Here is a 27,003-nt window from a genome sequence, read left to right on the forward strand (position 1 = left end):
TGGAGGAGCCGGGGGCTCTCTCCGAGGAGGAGGAGGAGGAGGAGAAGCCCGTCCGCCGCCGCCGGAGCAGCCGCAGCGCCCGGGGATGCTCGGAGGCGCTGCGGCGCTGGCTGGTGACCGCAGGAGAAGCGACCACCTGGGACCGCCTGGTCCGTGCCCTGCGCCACATCGGCCGCTCCGACATCGCCCGGGAGCTGGGCAAAAACCTGAACCAAGACCGGAGCCTGGAGCTGCGCAGGAACGTGGAGGGATACCGGCGGAGCGTGCAGCACCTCAGCTCGGCGCAGCTGCAGCCCGCGGGGCCGCGGGGCAGGAGGGCTCCCCCGGCCGCGGATCTGCTCTTCCAGCGCCGCCGGCCCCCCCGCTACAGCCGCGGCCTCCTGGGCTGGGTCCGCCCGGTGCTCCTGGGCGTCCTGGGAGCCTTCGCCGGCTCCGCGCTCCTCACGGGGACCGTGATGTATTTCTGCCACTGGAGGAGGCTCCTGGGCGCCTGATGCTGGCGTGGCACCGGCTGGGGAAACGAGCCCCAGTAAAGCCTCGTGGGGCCATTGGCATCCAGAGACGGGCTCTGTGTGTTCTCCTGGGCAGGGAGGGGCCCGTCCTGGGCTCATCCAGGGCGAGGTGACCGCCAGCCACCAGCAGCACCCCCGGCGGCTGGGCTGGACATGTCCCTGTCTGTCCCTGGGCGCCCCAGAGATCCCTGTGGCAGGGCTGGAGCTGGGCAAAGCTCCCTCGGCCGTGTCCTCACTGGGTCCCCCCCGACAGGGGCTGCCCGGGCTCCTGAGTGCTTGGAGGAGCCAAAATTCCCCGATTCCAGGTGAAAAAGGAGCACAGTGCCAGCAGCAGAATTCTCTGCGGGGTCATCAGGCTGAGCCAGTACCTGGCGTTAATTGTTCCTGGGCGAGAGGTTAATTGTGACACCCGTGACCTGGCCAAGGGCTGTGGCAGAGGCTTTTTGTGCTGCTTGGGGACACTGGGGATAACAGCTCTCCTGAACCAGAGGCTTGTGGGGGCTCTGGGTTTGTCCCTTTCTGTGGGTTTAAGTTTTTCTCTTTTTTTGGCTGTCACAGCACAGCAGGGAGCCCAAGGGGCAGCTCGGGACCAGGGATGGAGGGAGGGGAGGAAGGTGATGGATTTCTGTGCACATTCTGTGTTAAACACTTTTAAAAGGTCAGTTGAGCCAGGATTCTGCAGATGTGGTCAGAGCCAATGGGGCAAGTGGAACAAGGCCTTTCTTCCAAATTTAAAATCGGAATTGGGAAAACTCCGGGTTCCCCTGTTCCCCCATAACCACAGGGCTGCTCCAGGTTGCAAATTTCCCTGGAGCAGCGTGGAGCTGCAGGAATGGGGCGATGCAAGGGTGGTCGTGGCAGGATGTGCCTCCTAAAGCTGCACTCCCCAAAGCAGGAGCCAGAACACGCCGGGATGGGGTTGGGGTGAGCTCTGAGTTGTGCCTGGGGGGGTTTCAAAGCCGTGACTCCCTCCCACCCCCCCCAAATAATCCCTGGGTTCTCCCTCAGGGCAGGGGCTGGGGTTGGACCCCCACGTTTCAGACCAGCCCCCCCACTTTGCAAAGCCACCCCTGGAGTCCTGCCCTGCCCCAGGAGCCGTCTGAGGCGAGGGTTTTGGGGAGTGAGGGGAACAGAACGACAGGGCAGTCAGGAGAAGTTGTTAAAACAAGATGGACATACCTCTTTATTGCAAATTCCAAAGTAAAAAGATGTACAGTACAAAGGAACTCAAAGTTCAGCCATGGAACTCCCAGCCCGTCCCTCCATCGCCTTCCTCCACCCTCCCCCAGCTGCATCCTCCTCCTCTCCCCAGGTAAAACAGAACAGAGAGGAAAGCCAGGGCGAGAGGGGAGCACGGGGCCAACACCAGTGGCCTGGGCGGGTGTCAGAGGGGAGAAGTGGCCCTGCCCCACAGCTGCACAGCGGGCACGGGGTGTGGGACCGTCACAGCAGCATTTTGGTCACCCCTGAGTGCCCCACGGTGCCTGCCCACAGCTCTGGGGTGCTCAGTGCAGCACGCTCGGTCACCATGAAGCCCCACAACACCCCTGTGAGGTAGGGAATGAGCCACCACAGTCACAGGTGAACTGGGAATCCTCCATCCCCGCGCCCAGTTAAACCCAGTGAAACCAGAGGCACCAGCGCGTGTGACACGGGGCAGGCGCAGGACGGCACAACCACGCTCTGCCTTTGCTTGGCCTGGCCCCAGCTGAGCACCAAATTCCCATCTGTGCAACAAACTGCACCAAACCTCATGATTCTGTTTCCCGTGAAAAACAACCCCAAAGCGGCCAGAACTGAAACTTCAAAAGCAGTTCCAAGGCGGTGCCTCGGGCGTTCAGCTCCGGGTTAGATCTGCCTTTGGTGAGGCTCGTGCCCAGCTCAGCCCTCCAGGTCAGGAGTGGGGGGCTGGAGGGGGGGCCAGGCAGGTGCTGGGTGCAGGTGAGGGTCACCTGTGGCCAGCCCCAGCCCCAGTTCAGGGTCCTTTAGCACCACTGAGCAGCTGAGCCAGCCCTGCCCCTGCAGGGGATCCCTTCTAGGATTGGTGTGAGGAAGCCAAGGCCAGGGCAGGGGTGGGAGTCAGGGGTGGGAGCAATGGGGGGGCAGCAGGAGCCCCCAGAGCAGCCCTGCAGAGCTGCTGCCCCCCAGCCCCCTGGGGGGAGGGACTGGGGGGGCTTTGGGGCCTCTCTTGGGTCTTTTTAGGGTAAGAGATGGGGCTGCAGGTGAGGGGAGGGAGGGTTACAGATGAGGGGATACAGGATGAGGGGTTCAGGTGAGCAGTTACAGGGTGAGCCATCACAAAAGAACATCCTCCCCTGCCAGAGCAGATCCAGCACGGAGCATCCTCACCTGCCCGGGGTCCTCACCTGCCTGGGGCCCCCATCCTCACCTGCCTGAGGTCCTCAACTGCCTGGGACCCCATCCTCACCTGCCTGGGGTCCTCACCTGCCTGGGGTCCCCATCCTCACCTGCCTGGGATCCTCACCTGCCTGGGGTCCTCACCTGCCTGGGGCCCCCATTCTCACCTGCCTGGGATCCCCATCCTCACCTGTCTGGGGTCTTCACCTGCCTGGGGTCCCCATCCTCACCTGCCTGGGGTTCTCACCTGCCTGGGGTCCCCACCTGCCTCAAAGGGAGCCCCGAGCAGGCACAGACCCCACAGCCCCAGCAGGGCTGAGCCACCTGACACCTTTACCACCAAAAACCTTCCAGCAGCTCCTCCTGCGCCTCACTCTGCTCCCCAAAACCACCGTGAAACGCCCTGGGGGAACCTTTACCACCAAAAACCTTCCAGCAGCTCCTCCTGCGCCTCACTCTGCTCCCCAAAACCACCGTGAAACGCCCTGGGGGAAGCCCAGAGTGGCACGAAAAGGGGAGGAGGAGTGAGAATAACTGGGACACCAAGACAACCTTCCCTTGTACAGTGAAAAGGGAATTTATTTCATTTATTTCAGTTTATTTCGTTTTCTTTTGGCTTATAGTAATCGTTAATCATGTTGGGTAAGACCGGTATGAGCCACCATGCAATTTCTAATACACTAATCTTCACTATTGAGCTTTTACAGCTTGAACAAGTTGTTGGTTTGTTGGTTTTTTAAAATTTTATTTTATTTTTGCAGCAGAAAAATCATCCAAACTCAGGTGTGGCCTCTAAGGAACACCATGGGGTTACCTGATTATTATTATTTTTTTTTTCAACGTTGGCTTCTATATTTTCAGAAAAGGTGAAGAGGAAAGTGAATAAAGCAGCTTGGACTGGCATTTCATTAACACCCTCCCCTCCACACTTCTGGAGTCACAAATTAACCCAAAAGGGAGGACTTTAGAGGTGGGGGAGGGAAGGGAACTCCTTGGTGTGGTTGTGAGTTTTGGCTACACCTTCCTAAAGGCACCATCCCCCTGGATTTGCTCCCAAAACCCTGAATCCAGAATGGGAGTTCTATGAGGAACATGTTAGAATTTGGAGACTTGGGGGGGGGACAAATCCCTGAGGCTCTTTGCCCAAAATTTCCTCCAACCTTGGCTTCACCCAGTGAAGACCCAACTCAAACCATCTGCCCTGGGGAGGAAACCAAAGGAGAAGAACATCCCCAAACACCCCGAACTCCTTTTCTTGAGCAGAAGAACCAACTCCAGCCAACGGGAAGCTGAAGAACCTCCTCCCTCCCCTTCCTCTTGCATCTCACACTGACAGAACATTTAAAAAAATAATATATATACAGAGTTTGAAGGGACTCTTTTATTTTGAAGTCATTGAGCAGCTTCATGAGTTGCCAGCACAAATGCCAACGCACCGAGCGTCACCTACAAGACTCAGCCCAGCCTAGGAACAATTATGAGATTCAGCCAAATCTTGCATAGAAGTGGTCGACTTATTGCACATTGGAACCCAAAAATAGACACTTTTGCTGCTGCAAATACCACTTGCAATAAAGCTTTTGTTAAGATCTATTTCGAGGGGGTTAGGTTTTCGTTTGGAATTTTTTTTTTGTGGTGGTTTTTTTTTTTTCCTTTGGGGGGACATTTCCTGGCTATCTAAAATCTAAGGACAACAGAAAAATCTTAAAAAAATAAAAATAACCATGGACAATGGCATAAGCCAGAAGCCATTCTATAATTTTTGTAGTTCTTTGTATTTACAAAAAGGCATGCCAATAAAATAAAATGATATATTACAGTATTTATAATATTCTCTTAAAAAGTTCAACCACACTTTTCAGCTATTTTTTTTTCCTTTTTTTTTCTTTTTTTTTTCTTTTTTTTGTGCTGTTTACAACGTAGCCTGTACATAAGTATGTAGGTTTTTTTTTGTTGTTGTTGTTCTTTGTTATTATTTTTATTATTATACATCCCATCCCGGGAGCAACGGGGGCAGGACAGACCAGGTCCCTGCTGTGGGGCAGAGCTGCTCCCGTGCCGTGGCCGCCCCGAGGATGCCAAGGTGGCACAGATGGCTGCTGGATGGCTTCCTGCTTGGGTTTGGTTTATCTCAGGTGATTCCTGGCGTTTCTGGGGTTATGCAAACCGAGATTCATCCTCCCATCAAGCTCTGGTGTATTGGGGTTTTTTTTTTTTCCCCTGCTTTGGGTACCCTTAGTTTGGCTGTCACCCCTGCAGTGACCCCTGGCTTCCCCTCCCCGGTGCCACCACCCTGAAGGGACACCCCGACCTGAGTGGGGCTGGCCTGAGACTGGCTGAGGACACCCCGAGAGGGAGCTGGGGGCGAGGAAACAGAAAGCAGCCCCACGTGGCTGGGGGTGCTCCTGCTGCTGCAGCGAGAGCGGCCCAGGGGCTCCCCAGGGCTCCCTGGGGCGGGAGTGGCAAGGGGGGGAAGGTGAAGGCACCTGGCCCCTCCTGGGCTGCGGCCCCCAAAACCCCTCCTGGCCACAGCCCAGCACCCCAGGGTGCAGCTCTGCTCCCCCCATGGCAGGAGCCACGATGGCCACGGGACAGCCAAGGGTGACTCCTGACCCCAGGGTGACTCCTGACCCCAAGGGTGACCCCAAGGGTGACTCCTGACCTCAAGGGTGACCCCAAGGGTGGATCCCGACCCCAAGGGTGGATCCCAACCCCAAGGGTGACTCCTGACCCCAAGGTTGACCCCAAGGGTGACTCCTGACCCCAAGGGTGACCCCAAGGGTGACTCCTGACCCCAAGGGTGACTCCCGACCCCAAGGGTGATTCCTGAACCCAAGGGTGGATCCTGACCCCAAGGGTGGATCCTGACCCCAAGGGAGGATCCCGACCCCAAGGGTGACTCCTGACCCCAAGGGTGACTCCTGACTCCAAGGGTGACCCCAAGGGTGATTCCTGAACCCAAGGGTGGATCCCAACCCCAAGGGTGGATCCCGACCCCAAGGGTGACTCCCGACCCCAAGGGTGACTCCCGACCCCAAGGGTGACCCCAAGGGTGACCACAAGGGTGACTCCTGACCCCAAGGGTGGATCCTGACCCCAAGGGTGACTCCCGACCCCAAGGGTGACTCCCAACCCCACTCTCCACCCCAGGAGTGCTGTGGGTGAGCTCCCCAAACTCCTACCAGCAGAGGTAACGTGCTGCTTTTTTTGTTTTTTTAAACGTTTATCTCTACCAAAAGAAGTGTCTACGCTGCAGGACGGAGGCTGAAGGATAATTAACATTAATGCTAAATATTGCAGGATACAACTGACCTTGCTGGCTGGTTGAAGCCCTAGGTTTTGGATTTACAGTGACATGGATAACAAGCCATTCCCAGATTTATCCTCTCCCCTTTGGTGAGGTCCAGAGCAGCATTTTGGAATTTTGTTCTGTTTCAGTGTGCAAAAAACCATGGCTGTATGGAAAAGAAAGTCGAAGTTGTTAAACAGACACACACAATTCATTCACTTGCTTGTTCTCTTGGGGTTTTGGTTTTTGTTTTTGTGGTTTTTGAGTTACATTGGGGTTTTGTTGGGTTATTTTTTTGTCTTCTACTGGCAGGTTTATGGAAGATTCTCTATGAACTGGGAGTACTGGTGCCGGGCAGGAGCATCACTAAGGTTTCTCTCCAAAATACAGTGTGCAGTAGATACTCAGTGGAGTGCCTCGAATTTATGGCTTAACACACCTCTGTGGACAGGTGACTGCGTGTCCCCTGGTTGTGGTTCCTCATGCATGGTCCCTGGTCATGCCATCATGCAAAAATCTGCAAAAATCTGCAAGAATCGCTTCTAGGCGTTAACGAGCACTTTGTTTTTTGGGGGGGGATCAGCCCGAGCTGGCTCCAGGCTGAAGGTACCCGACTACCCCATCTCCCAAACCAAGTAAAGCCCATGTAGAAAGTAGAATGCAAATAATAAACCTCAAATAAACTATGGTAACTCAGTGGGCTTAATGGGTGCTTTGTTTCATTTTTTTTTCCTTTTTTTTTTTTTTTGTTCTACTTGTTTTAACTCTTTTTTTTCAATTTTTTTTTCCTTTTTTTTCCTGCTTAACTAAATGCAAATCTAGTTTTGCATGAACAAACCCATTGACATCGTTGTGACTTCTGGGTTTTCTTCTGAGAATAATCAACAAAATGGGAAAATAAAATCCATTTGGGGCTGCTTTGGAAAGTACATGAATCCCAGCAGCAGGTTTTGTTGCTCTGTGTGTGTTTGTGTGTGTGTGTGTGTGTGGTTTATTTTGCTTGTTTGTCCTAAGTTGCATTGACTGATGTGGAACATGCAGTATCCACCTGCCCAAACAATAGAAAATCCATTTTTTTTTCCTTTTTTTTTTGTGTTTAAATGTTTGTTTACAGGGTCCTTTAAACAGGTGGTAGGTCACTGCTTTAGATGCAACGCTGTCACACAGTAAGCAGACTATGTTTGGTATAAGATCTTCAGGTAAGTGTCTCCACAGCTGTTCTGTATTGATATATTTCAGGAAGTTTGTAAACAATCTTTTTTTTTTTTCACTTGCAAATATTTTAATTCATACAATTCTACTATTTTTTTTTTGTTAATTTTTTTCCTCTCTCCGTGTCTCTGTGTCTGTGTGTGTGTGTGTGTGTGTGTGTGTCTCAAGACTTGGCCACCCTGCCGTCTTTTTGTCTCTTTGCCTTTTCTCTCCTGCCCTCCTCCGCCCGCTGCTGTTTCTCCTTCTCGGGTTTGGTGACGCTGTCGTAGGACGGCAGGGACGCCGTGGATGGGGTGCCCTCCTTTTTCTCCCTGTTAGCTCCCCCGTTTTCCAGTTTGGTGGTGGCAGACCTTCGGCCGATGAAGCCCCGCCGTGCCAAACGAGCCCTGTAAGCCCTCTGGATCACCACCGCCGACACCTCCTCCTGCTTGCGCCGCAGCGTGGTGGTGATGGGCTCGTAAGACACTTTGGAAGGGTTGGAAGCCACAAACCTCTCCTCCATCTGCTGTCTCAGGATATCCAGCTCCCCGCTGTCCCCCAGGACACGTTTGGTGAAGGCAAACAGGATGTCCAAACAGTGGATCCTGTCCCCACTTACCATAGGCAGGTCCATGGCGATGAGTTCGATGGTGTTGGGTTTTGGGACGCGCAGGGGGTGCTCCAGGGCGTCGGCGAAGTCCGCCAGCTTGCTGTACTCGATGAACTGCGTGGCGTCGGGGTCGAACTTCTCCCAGATCTCGTAGAACGTCTCGAAGTCGTCCTCGCTGAGCGGATCCGCGCTCTCCTCCGTCGCCACGCTGAAGTTCTCCAGGATGATGGCGATGTACATGTTGACCACGATCAGGAAGGAGATGATGATGTAGCTCACGAAGAAAAATATCCCCACCGAGGGGTTCCCGCAATCCCCCTTGAAGCCGCTGCCCGGGTGCTCCTTGTCCAGGTCACAGTCGGGGGGCCGGTTCAGGATGGGCAGCAGGAGCCCGTCCCAGCCGGCCGAGGTGGTGATCTGGAACAAGCAGATCATGCTGTTGCCAAAGGTCTCGAAGTTGAACATGTCGTCTATGCCGGCCTCGTGCTTGACGTAGGCGAAGTTGGACATGCCGAAGATGGAGAAGATGAACATGACCAGGAAGAGCAGGAGGCCGATGTTGAACAAGGCAGGCAGGGACATCATTAAGGCAAAAAGCAGCGTGCGGATCCCTTTGGCTCCCTTGATCAATCGCAGGATGCGGCCGATGCGAGCCAGGCGGATGACTCGGAACAGAGTGGGCGACACGAAGTACTTCTCAATGATTTCAGCCAGGAACATCCCTGAAGGAGAGAGGCAATAGGTGAGACAGTGGAGATGCGCAGGCTGCTGCTTCCTCTGGGCCCAGTGCTGGATGGGGCATGTGGAACACCGTGGGTGGATTCTCAGAGGGTGTCTGGGATGGAGGGGTCTCTGTTCAGGCAGGTAAATCCCCCTGAGGGGCAGGGCAGGGGCAGCTCTGATCTCTGCTCCTTGTGAGCAGTGAGGGGACAGCTGGATCTGTGTCAGGGGAGAGATACTAGGAAAAGATTCTTCTCCCAGAGAGCTCAGGCACTGCCCAGGCTCCCCAGGGAATGGTCACAGCCCCGAGGCTCCAGAGCTCCCGGAGCACCTGGACAACGCTCCCAGGGTGGATTATTGGGGTGTCTGTGCAAGGCCAGGGGGTGGACTGGATGATCCTTGTGGCTCCCTTCCAACTCAGGACACTGCACAATTCTGTGATTCCAGGTTTTAACTCAATTCTGGCTCCCAAAATGGAGAGGGGAAGAGGTTGGGAGCCACAAACCTCCTACATGGAGAGGGAAGAGGCTCAGCTACAGGATTCATCCCTCCTGCTCCACGTTGCTTCCTGGGGGTGTCTGCTCCCAGTGCCTCACCCTGCCACGGGAGCCATGGGACTCTGCTCCGAGGGTGCTAAAAGTGGGTGAGATCAACCTGATTTCAAGCAGCAGAAAAAACTGGGGCTGAATTTTCGGCTGCGGGATGGTCTGGTGGTTTCTCAGTGTGCTTGTGCCCTGCCAAGCTTTACTCCCGGTCACTTGTGAGGTTGTGCATATTTTGCAGATTAGATGCTAAAAACCTCAAAACCTGTTGGAGGAAACATGGATTTAACATTCAAACAAACTGCAAGCGAGATGGCAAGCCCTGTGCTGTGGCAAGAAGCCCTGCAGGGCAATTTTCAGGGGTTACTGAGCATTAAAATGCTCTGGTGAAGCGAGTGAAACTTCAGTTTTTACAGACAGAGCAATTGTCAAGTGGTTTACCCCACACAACTGGAATGTCAGAACAGAAGGAAGGGGCATCAGTCAGGACTTCATAAATAAATTTCAGGACTCCACAAATAAATTCAGATAAATTCTGCCATGGTGTCTTCCCAAGGCTCAAAGAGAACCTTGAAGTCCTGGTACCTACATATCCCTTTCAAAGCCATGTTCTACCTTAAAAATGCCAAAGCAGCCTGGCACTCAAACACCTCTCAGCGTGGAAGAGGTTTTACAGCAACTTCTGTGAGCCAGAGAGAGGTTTGATAAGAGGATCCACGTTTACCCCTGAAAGAATTTCCTACCAAGGTCGTTGACATAGAAACCACGAAAGAAAGAAGGATAAATAAGAGAAACCTGCAGCTGCCTGTTCCAATGAGCGCTTTGTTTGTCTCTCGTGACCAACGAGTAAAGTGTAAACTTAGGAGTCTTGTAAGAACGTAAAAAAAAAGCAGGCATGCTAAAATAAAAACGGGTTTGAAGCCTTCTGAAAATGGGGTGTGCTGCTTTGGATTGTCTCTGCCTCAACCACGACCTCTGAGTGGTGTCCCACTTACCCACGATGGACAGAATCACAACCACGAAGTCGAAGATGTTCCACCCGATGGTGAAATAGTAGTGCCTCAAGGCGAACATCTTCAGCACACACTCACAGGTGAAGAAGATGACAAACACAAAGTTGATCCAGTAAAGGATGTCCTCCATCTGCTTGCTCTGCGTGTCTGTCTCCACCATCATGGTCACCATGTTGAGGCAGATGAGCATCATGATGACGATGTCGAAGGCTTGCTGAGTGACAAAGTCGAAGACGGCTCCTTGGATGCGGTTCTGTGGAGCAGGAGAGACAGGGAACCGAGGTTGAACAACAAGCGTGGAAGAATCACGGAATGGTTTGGATGGAAATGTCCTTCAGATGGTCCCATTCCATCCCCTGCTCTGTCCAAGCTGGCTTTGGATACTCCCAGGAGCACCCACAGCTCCTCTGGGCACCCTGTGCCAGAGCCTCGCCGCCCTCGCAGCGAGGAACTTCTCCCTAATTGACCATTAGTCAACAAATAACTTCACCACTGGTGGAAAGAGGGATAAGGACTTCGTTCTGTCAGTATTGAATAAAGCTTTCAAGACAAACCCTGTCCACCAGCCAGTCTGCTTAGGGCAAAGGCAGAAAAATGCAAATTATAGCCCAGCATGCTCCTCCACCCCTCCTAGCAGCACATCTTGCTCTCTGTTGAGCCTCTGCAGTCCCAGCTGGGGAAAGCAGCAGGATCCTTGCACTGATGGGCACCTGCAGGAGAACCCAACCCCTCTGGTGTCCTGGCACCACCACAGCCCCAGAGCAGGATGCTTCATCCATACAGACCCTAAAGGACTCAACCCAACCCCCTTTTTTTTGGCTTTCTGAGGGACTCAAAGCCTTTCAGAAACCAGGGAAATGAGCTCAGTTCTCCATCAGCGAAGCCCCCAGGGCTGGATGATTGCCAAAAGTTCTCCTGTGAGTGCCAGGAGGCTCCTACTCCACATCTAAGGGCTCTCACCCAGGTGAAGTTTTGGGATTTCTTGATTCAGGTGATGAACCGATTAACACCAACCCCAGGACAAGTGTTTTAACCTTTGCAGGTGACACCTGAGCTACAGTGACAAGACCAGGGTGATGTGAAGTCCAACACGAGGTAAAACTAGGGATGCTTCTGGAGAAAAAGCTCCTTTGAAATCCACTGCACAGGTTTATCCTGAGCTCCCTCAAATGTACTCACCAGAGGTCGGGGAATGGGCTTTTGAGGCTTCTTCGAGCCCAGTTTTTTCATGGCATTGTAGTACTTCTTTTGCTCTTCTGTCATGAAAATATCTTGACCTCCAAAGTAAAGGGGCAAAAGGAAAACTGGTTACAATCAGAAGGGAAAGGAGTAAAGCCCAGCTCAGGTGAGAGGCTGGTGGCAGCTACTTCACACACAAATAACTCCACTAACACCCCGGGTGCACTGATCTTAATTAAAAATGACTGGTTTTCCTAGAAATGAGATGTGTAAGAGATTAAAATTTCCTATAAATTGAAATGTAGAGGTTTCATTGCCCTGTCTCCTTCCCCATCCCTCTCTCCCCTCTGTGGTGAGCAGCTGTGAGGGCATTTCCAGGAGCTGCACCACGCAAATCCATCCCAAATTAGAGCTCCAGCCCCTCAGTTTGGGGTATTTTAAAGGCACAATGGTAGAAACCCAAACTTACAACTTATTTTTCAAGGACAAGCAGGATATGAGACAGAGATAGAGGCAAGGAAGACATCTTGATTCCAGTCTGCATTTTAGTCAAGGCATAAAAAAAAACCCCAAAATGCAGGAAAATCTATGGAAAATGTTTAATCTGGCTGCAGTTTAAACCAAGCATGTTGTGCTCGGCCATTCCTAGGAGGCACCAAGCTCTTAAAAAGGAGCTTTGTGCCCCAAAATAACTTTGTTTTGCAGAAAAACCCATCAGCCCGAAGAGCCAACAGTCCTGGAACAGGTCAGAGCTGGAATCAGCAAGCACAGATCACTTATCTTTTTCTTTTGTTGATTGAAGTTGTCGATGATGACACCAATGAACAAGTTGAGGGTGAAAAAGGAGCCAAAGATGATGAAGATAACAAAATAAATGTACATGTAAATGTTGTCCTCGTACTTGGGCTGCTCTTCTTGCTGAAGGAGAGATAAGAAGAACAACAAGTGACATTTCAAAGACGTCGTACAACCACAGGCAAAATGAGACTGGTTGTGTTTCCAAACTGTCAAAGATCAGAAACCAGAAGAACATTTTGACTTTCCTGGCACAGCCATACTTGTTTCAAACTTGCATTCAAGTGCAGAACAAGAAAATCCATTAAAAAACAGGAATTTTACGTTTCATCTAAAACCAAGAGAATATAAGGGGGGAAAAAATTGAAAGCAAAAAGGAAGTCATGGTATTTGCATGACTCCAGCATGCAAGAACCAGAATCCAACCCAGACATAATTCCACAACTGGATTCACCCTAATGCTCAGACTTCCATGCAGATGTAAGATCCATGGCTAATTCCTCCCCATAATTTATTCTAATGATTAAATCTGTAACTTCAATGTATTTCTACTCCTATTTATTTTGGTTTTTTCCTATTTTTGTTTTACTTCTACTCCTACTTTTTTCCTACTTCTATTTTTTTTGTCCTACTTCAACTCTAGTTGGAGTAGAACAAAAAGAAAAAAAATCAATGAGAAGAACCTGCCCTTTTTGGGTTTTTCTTCAGCATCTTTTAACTCATCAGCCCCCCAGAGCAAACAAAACAATCCCAGCATGAAATACTTTATACAAACACAATCCTACAACTTTTACTCTCGATTTTAGCAAAGCAAAAGAGCAGAGAGAAATAAGGGGAGGGGAAGTTTTGCAGGTTACCTTTCTGGAATCTACAGCTGCATACATGATGTCCATCCAGCCCTTGAATGTAGCCTGGCAGAGAAAACACAGAGACAGAATTCACCCAAAATACAAGAATCATGCCAGCTCTGTCAGGGACTCCCTGGCACTCTTGATGGCCCTGTATAATGAACTTTAATATTATTTCACTATTTCTGTTTTCATAGAACCTAAATTACAGAAATCAAGCTCAAGGAGTTGAACCTCATGAGGTTCAACCAGGCTGAGGGTGAGTTGGGGGACTTGGGGCCCCTTATTGAGACCCATAAATTAGGAACCAGAAGAAATATAAAACGGCAAATTCATTCCAGCCCTAACCCCAGTGGACGCTGGATTTCAGAGAGAGGGAAGCACATAAAATGCACCAGGAGCATTTTGTATTTCCAGCCCCTCAGTTTGGGGTGTTTTAGGGGGGATGCAGCTCTGGCCTCTCAGTTTGGGGTGTTTTAGGGGGTGGGACACAGCTCCAGCCCCTCAGTTTGGGGTATTTTAGGGGGGATCAAGCTCCAGCCCCTCAGTTTGGGGTATTTTAGTGGGAGATAAAGCTCCAGCCACTCAGTTTGGGGTATTTGAGGGGGTGGGACACAGCTCCAGCCCCTCAGTTTGGGGTATTTTAGGGGGGATCAAGCTCCAGCCCCTCAGTTTGAGGTGTTTTAGGGGGTGGGACACAGCTCCAGCCCCTCAGTTTGGGGTATTTTAGAGGGACAATGGTAGAAACCCAAACTTACAACTTGCAGCAGAGCCAGATATCCTGCCCCAACGTTGTCAAAGTTAATTTTCACATTCTTCCATCGGATCTCCGTGGAGTTGGGTGGCATCAGAGCCTCGCAGTCTGTCTTGTTGTTAACAACATCTATCTCAAAGCGATGCTCAGCTGTTTCATTAAAGCAGTAATGATATTTCCCGGCAAACAGGTTAACCCCCATAATGCTGAAAATCAGCCAGAAGATAAGGCAGACCAACAAGACATTCATAATGGAAGGGATAGCGCCAACCAAGGCATTGACAACCACCTGTGTTGGAAGGGGTGGGAAAAAGTTTCAGTATAAAACACGAGGCAGGAGACAGCAAGCAAAAGTACAGCTGTTTCTGGGGGGGAATGGGGGAGGCCACTGACGTGTTGGGGGTTGATCCCTGCAGAAGTTGGCAGGGAATTTGTTGCAAGCTTCAAATTCTGCTTCAAAGGCGCACGAGAGAGCTGCCTTTTTAAAATATGTGCTTATGTTATTATTATTATTATGTGTACCATATTATATATTGTATATTATATTTTGTAAATATTATATATTGTGTAGATTTCAAAATAATTTCTGTTTTCAAGCCACGTTGTTGGATTTTTTGTTCTTCAACAAACCAATTCTTTGATGTCATTTTAACTGCCCAAAGGCAGAGGGGGGCTCAGCCTGTCGTAACAAACAGGCTCCTGATGGAGTTTTCTCAGAGCCAAGTGTGAGGACACTTCAGCTCGTGGATTCCAGAGGTTCTCCCAGCCAGCAGCCCCTCCAGCCATTCCCCACGTTCAAACAAGGCTGTTTTCACTCAGGGCCTGGTCCTGCTCCCTGCAGCGGGGTCAGGACCAAGCCCAGCATCACTGTGGTCACACTAAAGCACAGACTAACACCAAGATCATACTGTGGACTAAGCAAGGCCAGTCGTGTAGTCCCAGGCAGAGAGCTGAGCATGCAGCCTGGCAGGCTCACCAGCACACAAAAGCCACGTTCCCTCCTGCAAAGGGCAGCAAACGCTCAGGAACGGGGATGGATTTTGTCAGAGCTCATCTCTTCCTAATTTTAGCCCTTCACGGTTTGGGAGCAGCGTGTCCCTGAGCATCCCTGGCCAACACACGGCCAAATGTAAGCTTTTAATAGAGGCAGGTCAGCAGGATATTAAATCTTTTATTATGATCTCCTAATTTAGATTCCTTTAATAGATGAACATCGTCTAAACTATTGTTACCCCTCTGCCTTAGTTTTGAAAGGCAACTCAACCACACACGGGGACTTGGGAGGCCCCAGGGGGTGGAACACTGGCCACAGCTTGTCCTGGTCCTTCTCCTCCCCTTGCTGGAAGCCACCACCACCACTCGTGGCCACCACAGCAGCTCGTGGCCAGCTTGGACTGGGCTTGGAGGTCTGGGCTGCTGGGAGGAGTGGGACTGGGTGGGCTTTGAGGTCCTTCCAACCCAAACCAGTCTGAGACAGAGGAACGGAGGAAAAATGAAGACCACAGGGTCCAGATGGTGAATCTTCCATTCCAGCTGGAAAATGATGTCAGGAATTCAGCAGTACACCCAGGAGGGCACAGGTGAGAGCCCCAAAAGGCTGCAGGTGGATGCCTTTGCTCTCACTCTCCCTTCATCCCAACAGGATGCTCAGCTGCTGGACCAGCAGCGCTTTTTGGGTCACATCCTCCTGTGAACACATTGATTTATTCCTGCTACCACATGAAGCAAAAAAAGGGTGATATCCTCCTGAAACACGGTCATTTATGGTTGATTAAATCGACAGAGCTTTCCAAAAGGAGGGAAAGGAGGAGCGTGGCTTTTGTGTGCAGACTGACAAGAACCCATGCATGTCTCACAGCATCACTACCAAACTCCCTGACCGAGCTCAGAGCAGAGCAAGCTCCTGGAAATGCAGATTGCTATGGAGGAGAGAAAAGCAAAGAACTTCAGTTTCAGTCTCCTTTGCAAAGGCATTTCAGATCTCTGAAATTGGTCTGGTTGGATGGGGCACTGACACTTGTCTCCAAAACAAAGATAATTGGGTCTAGGGAGCTGACAGGGCTGCAGTTGTAACTATCAATTTTCCCGTGGTGAAAATCCCCCACTTGAAGCACGAGAATTTCCTGACTGTACATCAGAAATCTTCTGCCCAGCATGGCTTAAAACTAGCTTTCAGTTTCTCCAGGTTTAGTGCTAGGCCTGTTCTCTGTGATCAAACTTCTGGGTGGGACTCAAACCCAGCCCAGCAAAAGCTCCACCTTTGTGTGAAAGGAAATTTTTCTTGCTTTGTGCCTCTGCTGTGGATTCAGTCTGGAATGAAACTTATGACACAAAGAAATAAGAGCAGGAGAAGGTCTTAGAGAGGAAACACCTCCCTTGGATTTGGAGCTGAGGTATTTCTGTTACTTCCCAGGGAGTTTGAGGAGCCTTCCTCAGCTCTCTGCTCCTCTTGGGCTGGATTTTGGGCTCAGTTAAGCTCCAAAGATCAGGAGGATCCAGGTGGAATTGCTCCACTCAAACCCTGAAGTAAAACTGTGACTGCTATCCCCTTCCCTTATTATTTAAAAGATGTGATTTTTTTCCCTCTGGTTATGAGCTAACTGGGATTTAGCACAAAACCCCACATTCTTGTTCTAAGAGCACCTGGGAAATCCATTGCTATAAAATATCCTTTATTTCATTTTTTTACTACACAATTTTTTTTTCTTTTGCATGTTCTTAGGAGACTCTTTCAATCCCAAATGGGGAAAAAAAGCACCAAAATGTCAGAATATTAGTGGCAAAGCAGCCAGACGCTGCAATAATTGAACCACCCAAGGGAGTGGTGCCAATTCAAGCTGGTTAAGTTCAGTGCTTTCCTTGTGCTTTGTTCTGGTTCCACAGTGACAGGACAGGGACCAAAAAAGCATGGAAAAAAAGGAAGGGGACAGAAAGGAAAAGCTCCACTACCAGACAAGGCTGCCAGTCACCACCAGACTGGACTGAGAACAACAAGGTGCAACAAGAGGAATGAAACCAAAGTTTTCAAAGAGCTGAGCTCCCCCCAGTCCCTTCCTGCAGTGACCCACGAGAGGCAGCAGCCTTTTCCCCCTGGTTACTTTTTTAAAAACCCCTTCTCAGCCAGAATCTTTCAATCCAATTCCACCAACAGCCAACACCTGGAGAGCCTGAGGTGGTTCCAATTCTGCTTCTTTGCACCTGGTGATTCTCCCTAGGTTAAAAAAAAAATGTTACAGCTGAGAAGCCCCTCGGATGCTCGAGGTCAAAGCCAGGCCAAATGAGAACAGCCAAGTGTCAACATCGGCTACAAATGGGTGGTTTGGGCCAGTAATTAATGTAATGAGGCAGCTGATGCATCTCCCTTGGTTAGAGGGGAGGGTGCAGCGGTGGGCAGGGTGAGGGTACATCCACGTAGAGGTGATCAAGTCAGCAGCTGCATCATGATTCTGTTTGGAATTTTCTTTCCACCAGTTTTGATCAGTTCTAGCATGCTTTTAAAATAAAATGCTCCACGGGCATGCAGAAGGATCAGCTGCTAATGGCATCTTACCCTCATCCCCTCAAATCGGGACAACGCTCTTAAAGGCCTCAAGGCTCTTAGTGTCCTAAGGGATTTTATGGCACCTAGTTCCGAGTAGCCCAGGGCATTAGCTATAAGGCTGACTAAAGAGACCTACACAGAAAATAGAAAAAAAATAGAAAAAGAAACCAGAAAAAAAAAAAAAAGGAATAGGAAAAAAAATAAAAAAAAAAGAAAGAAAACGAAACGGAAAAAAAAAAATCAACACAAAAAAGAAATAAAATAAAAAAAAAAAGAAGAAAAAAAGAAAAAAAAGGTTCCAGACTGTTAGATTGGATCCCCTAGCCCTGATTGCCCAGCCCAGGAGCCACCTGGGCCGCCCCAAATACCGAAGCCATGACACCAGCTGCCTACTTCACTTGACTGAACCGACCTGGAAGGAAATAATGCAGTTGAGAAAAGACCAAGAGGGGAGAGATCAGTGAGAGAGAGAGAGAGAGAGAAAGAGGCAGAGACACACACGGAGAGGGGCTGTTGGAAGGAAGAGCCCAAACGATGACAAAAACCTTACCCTCGCCCTTTACCGGCTGCAGGGATCCCGGCGGCGCCCATGAAATTTAAGCCAGACAAATGTTAAAGGTACCTATGAGAAAGAATACAGATAAATACACACACTGCACACCTGGGCCAAGCTCTCCGCGGCCACCGCGTCGCTCCGGGAACGCTGAGCCCCAGCCCAGCTCCTCCTGCCTCACCGCCCCGCCGCGGGCGAGGTGTTCAGCCAAGCTGCTTTTAAGATCTTCTGAAAATACTGCGTGGATAATTTTAATTTATTTTTAATCACTGAAATGGTCAGATGTAATCATTTTCCACCAAATTGGTTTAAAAGAAACAATAATAAATCATGATTTGAAACCAAGTTGGTTTAAATAATGATTTCATAATAATTTTAAACCAAATTTTAAACCAAATTGGTTTAAAATACATGATTTTCTCTCCAGTTATGAGCTAACTGGGATTTAGCACAAAACCCCACATTCTTGTTCTAAGAGCACCTGGGAAATCCATTGATACAAAATATCTTTAATTTCATTTTTTTACTACACAAGTTTTTTCTTTTGCATGTTCTTAGGAGACTCTTTCAACCCCAAATGGGGAAAAAAACCCACCAAAATGTCAGAATATTAGTGGCAAAGCAGCCAGACACTGCAATAACTGAACCACCCGAGGCAGTGGTGCCAATTCCAGCTTAAGTTCAACGCTTTGCTTGTGCTTTTAAAACCAAATTGGTTCAAAACCAAATCTCCAAATTTGCAGGAAATTAAACTAATTTTGGGCTGCTGCTGAGTGGCAGGATATCACTGCCAGGGTAGAGAAACTTCCTCCAGTGCCTCCCATGCGAAACCAGGCCACTGGCACACAGAGCAGCTCTGTGCTCTGACTGTGATCTTGTTTTAGAGCTGCTCAAATTCCTCTGCTGAGCCACAGCGTTTCTGATGCCTTTTCCAAGGCTTTTCCAACCAGCCCAGCACAGCCCAGCACAGCCCAGCACAGCCCAGCACAGCCCAGGGCTCCACCGCACGCTCCTGCGGCTGCTGAGGCTGGGACTGGGGGGAAAACCAGGAAAAAACAGGAAAAACAGGGATGGGACGGGGGAAAATGGGATATAACAGGATTGGGATGAGGAAAAACGGTCACCAAGCCTGAAGATTCCCAGGAATTGCTTTTCCCAAGGTTTTTTCCACATCCCAAAACCATCATCTCCAGTTTCCCCCATTTTTTTCCCAACCCCAGCTCTAGAATCCTCCATTACCCTCCATCCCAGGGGTTTTCTCCCCTTTTCCCCCATCTCAATCCTGTTTTCCTCCCCTTTTTCCCAATCCCAGATCCACTTCTCCCCATTTTCCCTCATCCCATGCCCATTTCCCCCATTTCTCCCTGGTTTTCCCCCAGTCCCAACCTCAGCAGGCACAGGAGCGTGCAGCGAAGGACTGGGATGTACTGGGTTATACTGGGCAACCCGTTGAGCAGCCTGGAGTCAGATTTGGGCTCTAAATCTGAATTTTCAGAGATCCTTAAACCCACCAAGTCCAGACACATCTTGGCACATGTAAACAGTTACAGACATGGCACAGCAGCTGCCACTATTCCCATTTTTTGCTACCATTTTTCCCATTTTTTGCTACCATTTTCCCCATTTTTCTCTACCATTTTCCCCATTTTCTCTACCATTTTTCCCCTTTCTTGCTACAATTTTCCCAATTTTTGCTACCATTTTTCCCATTTTTCTCTACCATTTTCCCTATTTTTTGCTACCATTTTTCCCATTTTTTGCTGCCATTTTTCCCATTTTTTGCTACCATTTTCCCATTTTTCTCTACCATTTTTTCCCCTTTTTTGCTACAATTTTCCCAATTTTTGCTACCATTTTTCCCATTTTTCTCTACCATTTTCCCCTATTTTTTGCTACCATTTTTTCCCATTTTTGCTACTATTTTCCCTATTTTTGCTACCATTTTCCCCATTTTTCTCTACCATTTTCCCTATTTTTTGCTACCATTTTCCCCATTTTTCTCTACCATTTTCCCCATTTTCTCTACCATTTTTTCCCCTTTTTTGCTACAATTTTCCCAATTTTTGCTACCATTTTTTCCCATTTTTGCTACTATTTTCCCTATTTTTGCTACCATTTTCCCCATTTTTCTCTCCTGTTTTTTCCCCTTTTTCGCTACCATCACACTTCAGACAGATAAGAAAGAGACATAAACCCTTTTTAAGGAAAAAAAAAAAAGACATTCAAGTACAGCAACAAACAAAAAACCACAGGAGCCCCTCCTCGAACACGTGGGGTTTCAGGTGAATTCTCAGAATAGGACACTTCCTATGTAACATTTTTTTACAGAAGATATATTAGAATAATAATTAGAATTAACAGAATTAATTAGGAGGATGGTTCTCATTCCACACGTATTTCTGGAAAATATCAAATCCATATTTTAAATGCATAAACGTGAGGGAAAATTGAGATTTTATCTTATTTGGGCATGTGGCTGATGTGCTTTTTCCATCTTCATCTGGAAATCCCCTGTCCACAGCAGGGCACTTGGAATGAGATGATTTTAAGGCTCCTTCCAACTCAAAACATTTCAGAATTCTGTGGTATCTTCCAAAAAAAAAAAAAATAGGTGGCCACAACAGATTGGTTTTTCCATCCCGTTTTAAAATTCCACGACTTTGAACCACGTCAGGGCAGCCCCCGAGGTTCCAACAAGTATAAAAATAAATATTATATGGAATATAAAAATCCAGCTGGAGCTGGAGATGTGGTCCATTTAAATAACACTGTAAATGTAACACTGGAAGTGTCCCATGCCTGGAAACTGCCCCTGGATCCCTGGAAGTGTCCAAGGCCAGGTTGGACAGGAACAACCTGGGGTGGTTAAAGGCGTCCCTGCCCTGGCACTGCATGAGCTTTAAGGTCCCTTCCAGCCCAAACCATTCCATGAATCCTCACGAATTCCAAAGAATTCTCATTTTTAGAGCTTTTTCCCCTCAGGATAACACCTTGCTCCCGAGCAGGACTCTAAGACCACGCCAGAAAAGGCTGTTTGAGCTTTAAATAAATAATCTTTGAGGATTATTCCCTGAGGACATTCCAACAGAAGACACAGCAGGCACCGAGGTCGGACAAAGGGAATCCCAGATTGACTGAAAAGCAGAATCCTTCATTATTACCCAGTAAAAGTCTTCACAAACACACCCAGGAAGCTTTGGGGATGAGGAGGAGGGGAATTGGACAATGCTATAGCAACCTGCAAAATAACATCCAAGAGTGTTGTTAGGATGCAAAGGCTCATTCCCTGCTGCCCTGGCTCGCTCCAGCCCCTTCCACGACACGCCAGCAAATTTGGGTGAAAACAAAATGTAATTCAACAGATACAGGAGACAAAGCATTGCTGAGGTTTTGTTGAGAGGGGTTTTGGCATCTCAAAGTCACATTTCAGATTTTTTTATTCGGGGGAAAAACGTGCAACTCTTCAGCCTGTGACACCAAGGGGAAAACAGGAATTCTGAAATGCCTAAAGCCCTGGGAATCCCAAGCCCTTCTGCACTTGTTCCCTCACTGCTCCCTTCCTGGTCTTTACTCCACTCCCAAATGCACGGGAAGGAAATTAAACTTGTGCCTCACCTGCCCGTTGAACTGGAATTAAACTGGAATTAAACTGGAATTAAACTGGAATTAAACTCGTACTTTATCTTCAGGCAGCGAGAGAGATCCAGAAAATAAATTTATTAATTTATTTCATAAGTTTTATTTATTTATTTATTTAAAATTTCTTTCCTGTCAGGAAATAAAACTTAGAGCGTGCAGGTTGTGTCCAAGGAAAGGTGTTGAGAGGATTAAAAAAAATAATAAATTAAAATTTCAATTTTCCTACAGGAAACAGAGCTTGAGTCACTTCTGCCCCTGAATTCCAAGCATAGTTCCTTCCACCTACTCAGGAATATTTCCAGAGTGATAATGGTGCTGAACAGCAACTGAATCATACACAGAGTGTTCCAAAGGAGAAGCTTGGAAAAACTGGGAATTCTTTTTTAACATCCTTGCTCTTGGGGCAGCCACTAGAGCCACTGAACCCCAGATGGATGTGATGAAACACTGTAAAAGAATCCAAGCGCTTGGGATTCGAAATTTCCTGGTTCTGCAATTTCCTATTGAATTACACTGTTTTCTACCACTTTGGACAGCATAAATTGCATTTATTTGAAATTCCATTTATTTGAAATTCCATTTATTTGAAATTCCATTTATTTGAAATTCCCTCGCCGTGCTTCAGAGCCAAATTCATTGCTAAAACTTCTCTCTACTGGCTTTTTTTCCTTCTAATTCTACAATTTATTCTCCCTTTTTTGATTTCTCAGATTTATCCTCCCTCCCAAGACGTTCTGCAGGGGATTCCAGGGTGGATCTGCCCCTCACTCTACACTACTCTGAGCTTTTTGTTTGATATCATCCTGCTTTTTCTTTCCTGTTTCTTTTGATAATGCTCAACTTGGTTGTGCACAAGCAGCTTTCCAAGGACTGAGATTCTCACAAATCCAGTGCTCAGAAGTGGGGTGCTGGGATGGGGAGGTTCTGCTGCCTCATCACCCCCTCATCATTAATAATGCAAGAAAATGATGACAGAGAATGCAACTCCCAGAAATATCCCCCAAGGAATTCCACATCTGCACAGCTTTCCCATGGCAACACCTCCAAACACGGCCGAAAAAATTCCATTTACAGCAAAAGAGCCAAGGGCTGGAAAATCCTCCTTGGTCCCTGCAGGGCAGAAATCCCACAGCTGCACAGGGACCACCCAGAGGGGCTGAAGGGCTTTGTCCTTGATTTGGGAACTCACAGCTATTGGGATTGGTAAATCTATGACCCAGGCAGGATCTGAGGAGGAAACACCCCAAGCAGAAGGAAGGAGGAGGGGATACATACAGCCACGATGAGGAAATCCAGCCAGCACCAGGCGTTGGTGAAGAACTTGACAAATCCATAGGCACACCACTTCAGCAGCATCTCCAGGATGAAAATGTACGTGAAGACCTTGTCTGCATACTCCAGGATGGTCCGGATGGTTTTCCTCTGCTCGATGTAAATGTCCTCAAAAGCCTGGGAAATAACCCGGTGCAAGTGCCATTAAATGGGATTTATTGCACAGCTCAGGAGCTTCAAATGCCACTGAGGGGAGTTCAAGGTACAGTTGTAGGTGAGCTAAATATATAGATATATTAAAAAAATATACATTTATATAGATGTAGATAAAATTAATATATCTGTATTGATATATAGATATAATACTTATATATAAAAATATATAGATAGAGATAAAATACATCTATTTTATTTATATATATAAATCAAACACAGAAAATTGAGTTTGTTCCAGTCACAGATTGGACTTTATGGTGTTGGAGAGCTTTTCCAACCTCAGTGACTCTGGGATTTTCTGATTCTGTGAAATCACACACAGACACAGGCTGACTTCTCCCCAGATCCTCACATTTCCAGTCAAACTAGGATCAGAACCCCAGATTTGAAGGCTTTGTTCTTAATTTAAACGGAACTAAAAATATTAATAAAAGCTTTTGGACAGCACCACGATGGAGTTGTGTGTTTTCCAGGTAGGAATTCCCACAGTTTGCTTTTTCCCAAAATTTCTGTATATAATCAGACATCCCCAAGCCCAACACCTCTGAACTGTTGGGGTTTTACTTTTCTTTAATTTATTTTACTCACCAGAGCCCCGCTGCTCAGGAGGATCATGAAGATGATGAAAGTCTCAAACCAATTGTGCTCCACAATGAGGAAACAAGTTTTCCTCAAGGTCCACCACGACTTCCCCAGCCCCTCCTCAATATTGACCTGACAACACTTGCAGCGCTGCATGCAACCTGGAACAGGACAGGGCACACTTTCACCCAGGAAACAGAGGATTTAAGGTAAAAACATTAAATTCTCACTGTCTAGAAGCAGTTTTGATGCCACCAATGCAAACCACGCTGAGTGAGTTTTAATGTGAGTTAAAATTTTTGCGTTCTTGAGGATTTTAGGGTTGTTTTGCCCCTTCTGTGCCTGGGCACCAGAATTAACATCAATTTGGGAACAGATCAGCTCGTTCTATTTGGTGAGGTCCATGCTCTTGAGGAGACAAATGGAAAACTTGCTGATAAAATAACCTTGAACCATTTAAAGCATCTTTGCCTTGGGAATTCCTGTAACGGATCAGCTCTCGAAAGACATTGAGGCCAGCTACAGCAAAGGAAAAGTACTCTGCTTCTGAGTACTTAAGGCATCAGCTGCACAAAAATCATCTTCTTCTACTACAGGTCATCTCTGATTCTGTAGAAATTCCCCCTCTGAGGGTGGCCAGGCCCTGGCACAGGTGCCCAGAGAAGCTCAGCTGCCCCTGGATCCCTGGAAGTGTCCAAGGCCAGGCTGGATGGGGCTTGGAGCACCCTGGGATAGTGAGAGGTGACCCTGCCCATGGCAGGGGGTAAATTTGGATAAGTTTAAGGTCCCTTCCTACACCAACTACGGAATGATTGTATGATCTACATTCTAGCTGCATCCCTGAGAGCTTCACTTTGCAAATTCCTCTGAATTAGTGCACCAGCATCCAAGAAGGGCCTCGAGATAAGCTGAGAGCCAGCCCTGATCCAGGCCTGTGGAAGAGGTTTTACAGTGACTCCCGCGAGCCAGAGAGGTTTGATAAGAGGATGCGTGTTTACCCCTAAAAGAATTTCCTACCAAGGTCGTTGACATAGAAACCAAGAAAGGAAAGGATAAATAAGAGAAACCTGCAATTATCCCAATGAGCACTTTGTGTCTCGTGACCAACGAGCAAAGTGTGAATTTAGGGGTTTTGTAAGAATGTACAAAAAGCACGCATGCTATAGTTAAAACTGTTTGAAGCCTTCTGAAAATGCATTTTTTTGCTTTGTATTGTCTCCGTCTCAACTATGACACAGGCTGACCTAACCCTGAGGTGACCTCACCCAGACTGCTCCCCAGAACATCCCCAGAGCCTCTCCCTTCACTCCTTCTCACCTTCTGTGAAACAGGCGTCCGGGTCCAGGTACTCCTCTGGCGCCTCCACGGGCACTTCCTCCACCTCAGGCTTTATATCGATGGTGCTGCCCTCGGAGGAGCTGGTCTCGTCGAGTTTCTGCAGCACAAAACCCCAACCCAATCAACACCAAATATCAATCCCAAAAACCACCAACTGCACAGCGATCCAACTGTTTGCTCACCACATTTACTGCCATGGAAGTTGTTTCCTCCCTTTAATCACTGAGCTCCTGACCCAGCTGATGTCCCATGTCAACAGGACAGGCAGGATTAAATAGTTACATTATGAAAGGTGTCCCTGTCCGTGGAGGGGCTTGGAACTGGATGGTTTTTAAGCTCCTTTCAACCCAGGCCATTCTATGAATATATATGTATATTTTGTATATATACACATACATATTTATTTATTTTGTATTGCATTTTATGATTATACATATCTCATTTATTTCCCATTTTATTTTCCTATGATTATATTTCTTTTACTATAACTATGGTAAATATATGTAGTATCTCTATTTAGAATATATAAACATATACTAAATATAAAATTAAATATAAACATATACTAAATATAAAATTAAATATAAACATATTTAGTATATATAAATATATAGTATATGTAAATAGATGGTATACATGAATATATAGCATACATAAATATATAGTATATATATACAGTATTTTACTATACTATTTTTATATATATATATATTCCCATATATCTATATATCTATATATCTATAGATATATATCTATATATATTTCTATTTACTATACTATTTCTATATATTTATTTATTATATTTATTATTTATTATTGCTTATACTATACTATTTATCTTTTTATATATAAAAATAGATATACTATATATAGCATATAGATTTATACTATATATAGCATATAGATTTATATAATCATTCTATGATTATATATCTATCTATCTATCTATCTATATATATATATATATATATATAATCATTCTATGATTATATAGATTTATTTTATGCATATTTTTATTACACAAGTACTCACAGCTTTCTACAGAGCAACCAGCACGAGAAATCCCGCTTTGATTTCAAAGCCAACATCCCAACCCAAACAAAAGCTGAGTGCTGGAGCCGCCCGGCTCTCCCTGCCCGGAGGTCTCCAGGCACTCGCAGCGGCCGAAGGCCCCGAGCGAGTTCTGCGCCCTCCATCCCACCTCTTTGCTGCCATCGGGATCCGTGTCGCTGCTGAAATCCTCCGTGTTGAGGTTCTCGAAGTCGGACTCGCCCACGGCGATGGGGACGCGCACGGTCAGGTTGGGGTTGTTGATGAAGGACATGTGGTCCTCGTCGATGATGTACTTCTCCACGCTGCTGCCGATGCCGCTGGTGGTGCCGTTGCCGTTCTTGAGGAAATCGATGTCGCGGTTGATGTCGGCCCCGGTGTGGTTGGCGATGCAGTTCACCTTCTTGTCGTAGAGCTCATCCAAGGGTTTCACCTCGTCGGCCTCTCTCTGCTTGAAGTGGGCCTGCATGAACTCCCTGACCTTGGCCTTGGTCCAGGCGATGCCCTTCTTGATGCGGATCACCGAGATCTGCAGGTTGTTCATCTCCCCGTCGTCGTCCGTGGCTGCCAGGTTGTCTGCGCTGAAGGAGCTCAGCAGCAAGGCCAAGAACAGGTTCAGCACCTGAAAGGGAAGAGCTGATGCTGGACTGACACACAAAGGGGGTATTCCCAAAGCTGAGCAGAGCTCTCAGCGCCCACACCCTGCTGATGGTGCAGAGCTGTCTTCAAACAGCACTCAAAACCAGCTCTGGTGTCCCACAAACTCATCCAGGTGCCCAGGTTCAAGATATGACCCCCTGATGCTGCAAAAGTTCCCTGAAGAGGGACCCTGGGTGCAGCTCTGAGGAGTCCCAGGGGTCCAGGGCAGGTCCAGGGGTCCCTGGATCGAGCCCCTTGCAGGATCTGGACTGCAGATGTCAGAGAGGGATTTAATCCCCACAGGATTTAAATTCAGCCTTAGTGATTTAGTCCCGTCTTTGCCTCAAAGAAAATGGGGAAAA

The 27,003-nt window shown here is 47.9% G+C and overlaps 1 protein-coding gene and 1 long non-coding RNA gene across 4 annotated transcripts in view; both read right to left on the reverse strand.

Annotated features, from left to right (window-relative positions):
* Positions 1–1,664: 1,664 nt before the first annotated feature.
* Positions 1,665–3,046, reverse strand: LOC119712722. Its single transcript, XR_005259862.1, has 2 exons — positions 2,941–3,046; positions 1,665–2,901 (listed from the first exon to the last, which is right to left on the reverse strand). It is a non-coding gene; the product is annotated as an uncharacterized LOC119712722 (long non-coding RNA).
* A 3,846-nt stretch (positions 3,047–6,892) lies between these two features.
* The window catches only part of SCN8A (sodium voltage-gated channel alpha subunit 8), a 57,536-nt gene continuing 37,425 nt past the window's right edge, over positions 6,893–27,003 (reverse strand). For all 3 annotated transcript variants that reach the window (XM_038164244.1, XM_038164246.1, XM_038164245.1), the window contains exons 17-27: positions 26,154–26,624; positions 24,932–25,049; positions 23,621–23,775; positions 22,820–22,993; positions 17,362–17,484; positions 13,816–14,100; positions 13,067–13,120; positions 12,195–12,332; positions 11,415–11,519; positions 10,218–10,488; positions 6,893–8,682 (exon numbers count right to left, since the gene is read on the reverse strand). In XM_038164244.1, the coding sequence (XP_038020172.1) occupies positions 7,535–8,682; positions 10,218–10,488; positions 11,415–11,519; positions 12,195–12,332; positions 13,067–13,120; positions 13,816–14,100; positions 17,362–17,484; positions 22,820–22,993; positions 23,621–23,775; positions 24,932–25,049; positions 26,154–26,624 (3,042 nt within the window). In that variant the 3' untranslated portion in view covers positions 6,893–7,534. The remainder of the gene's footprint in view (positions 8,683–10,217; positions 10,489–11,414; positions 11,520–12,194; positions 12,333–13,066; positions 13,121–13,815; positions 14,101–17,361; positions 17,485–22,819; positions 22,994–23,620; positions 23,776–24,931; positions 25,050–26,153; positions 26,625–27,003) is intronic.

This window comes from Motacilla alba, chromosome 29, assembly GCF_015832195.1.
Source record: "Motacilla alba alba isolate MOTALB_02 chromosome 29, Motacilla_alba_V1.0_pri, whole genome shotgun sequence".
In the NCBI taxonomy this organism is placed as follows: domain Eukaryota; kingdom Metazoa; phylum Chordata; class Aves; order Passeriformes; family Motacillidae; genus Motacilla; species Motacilla alba.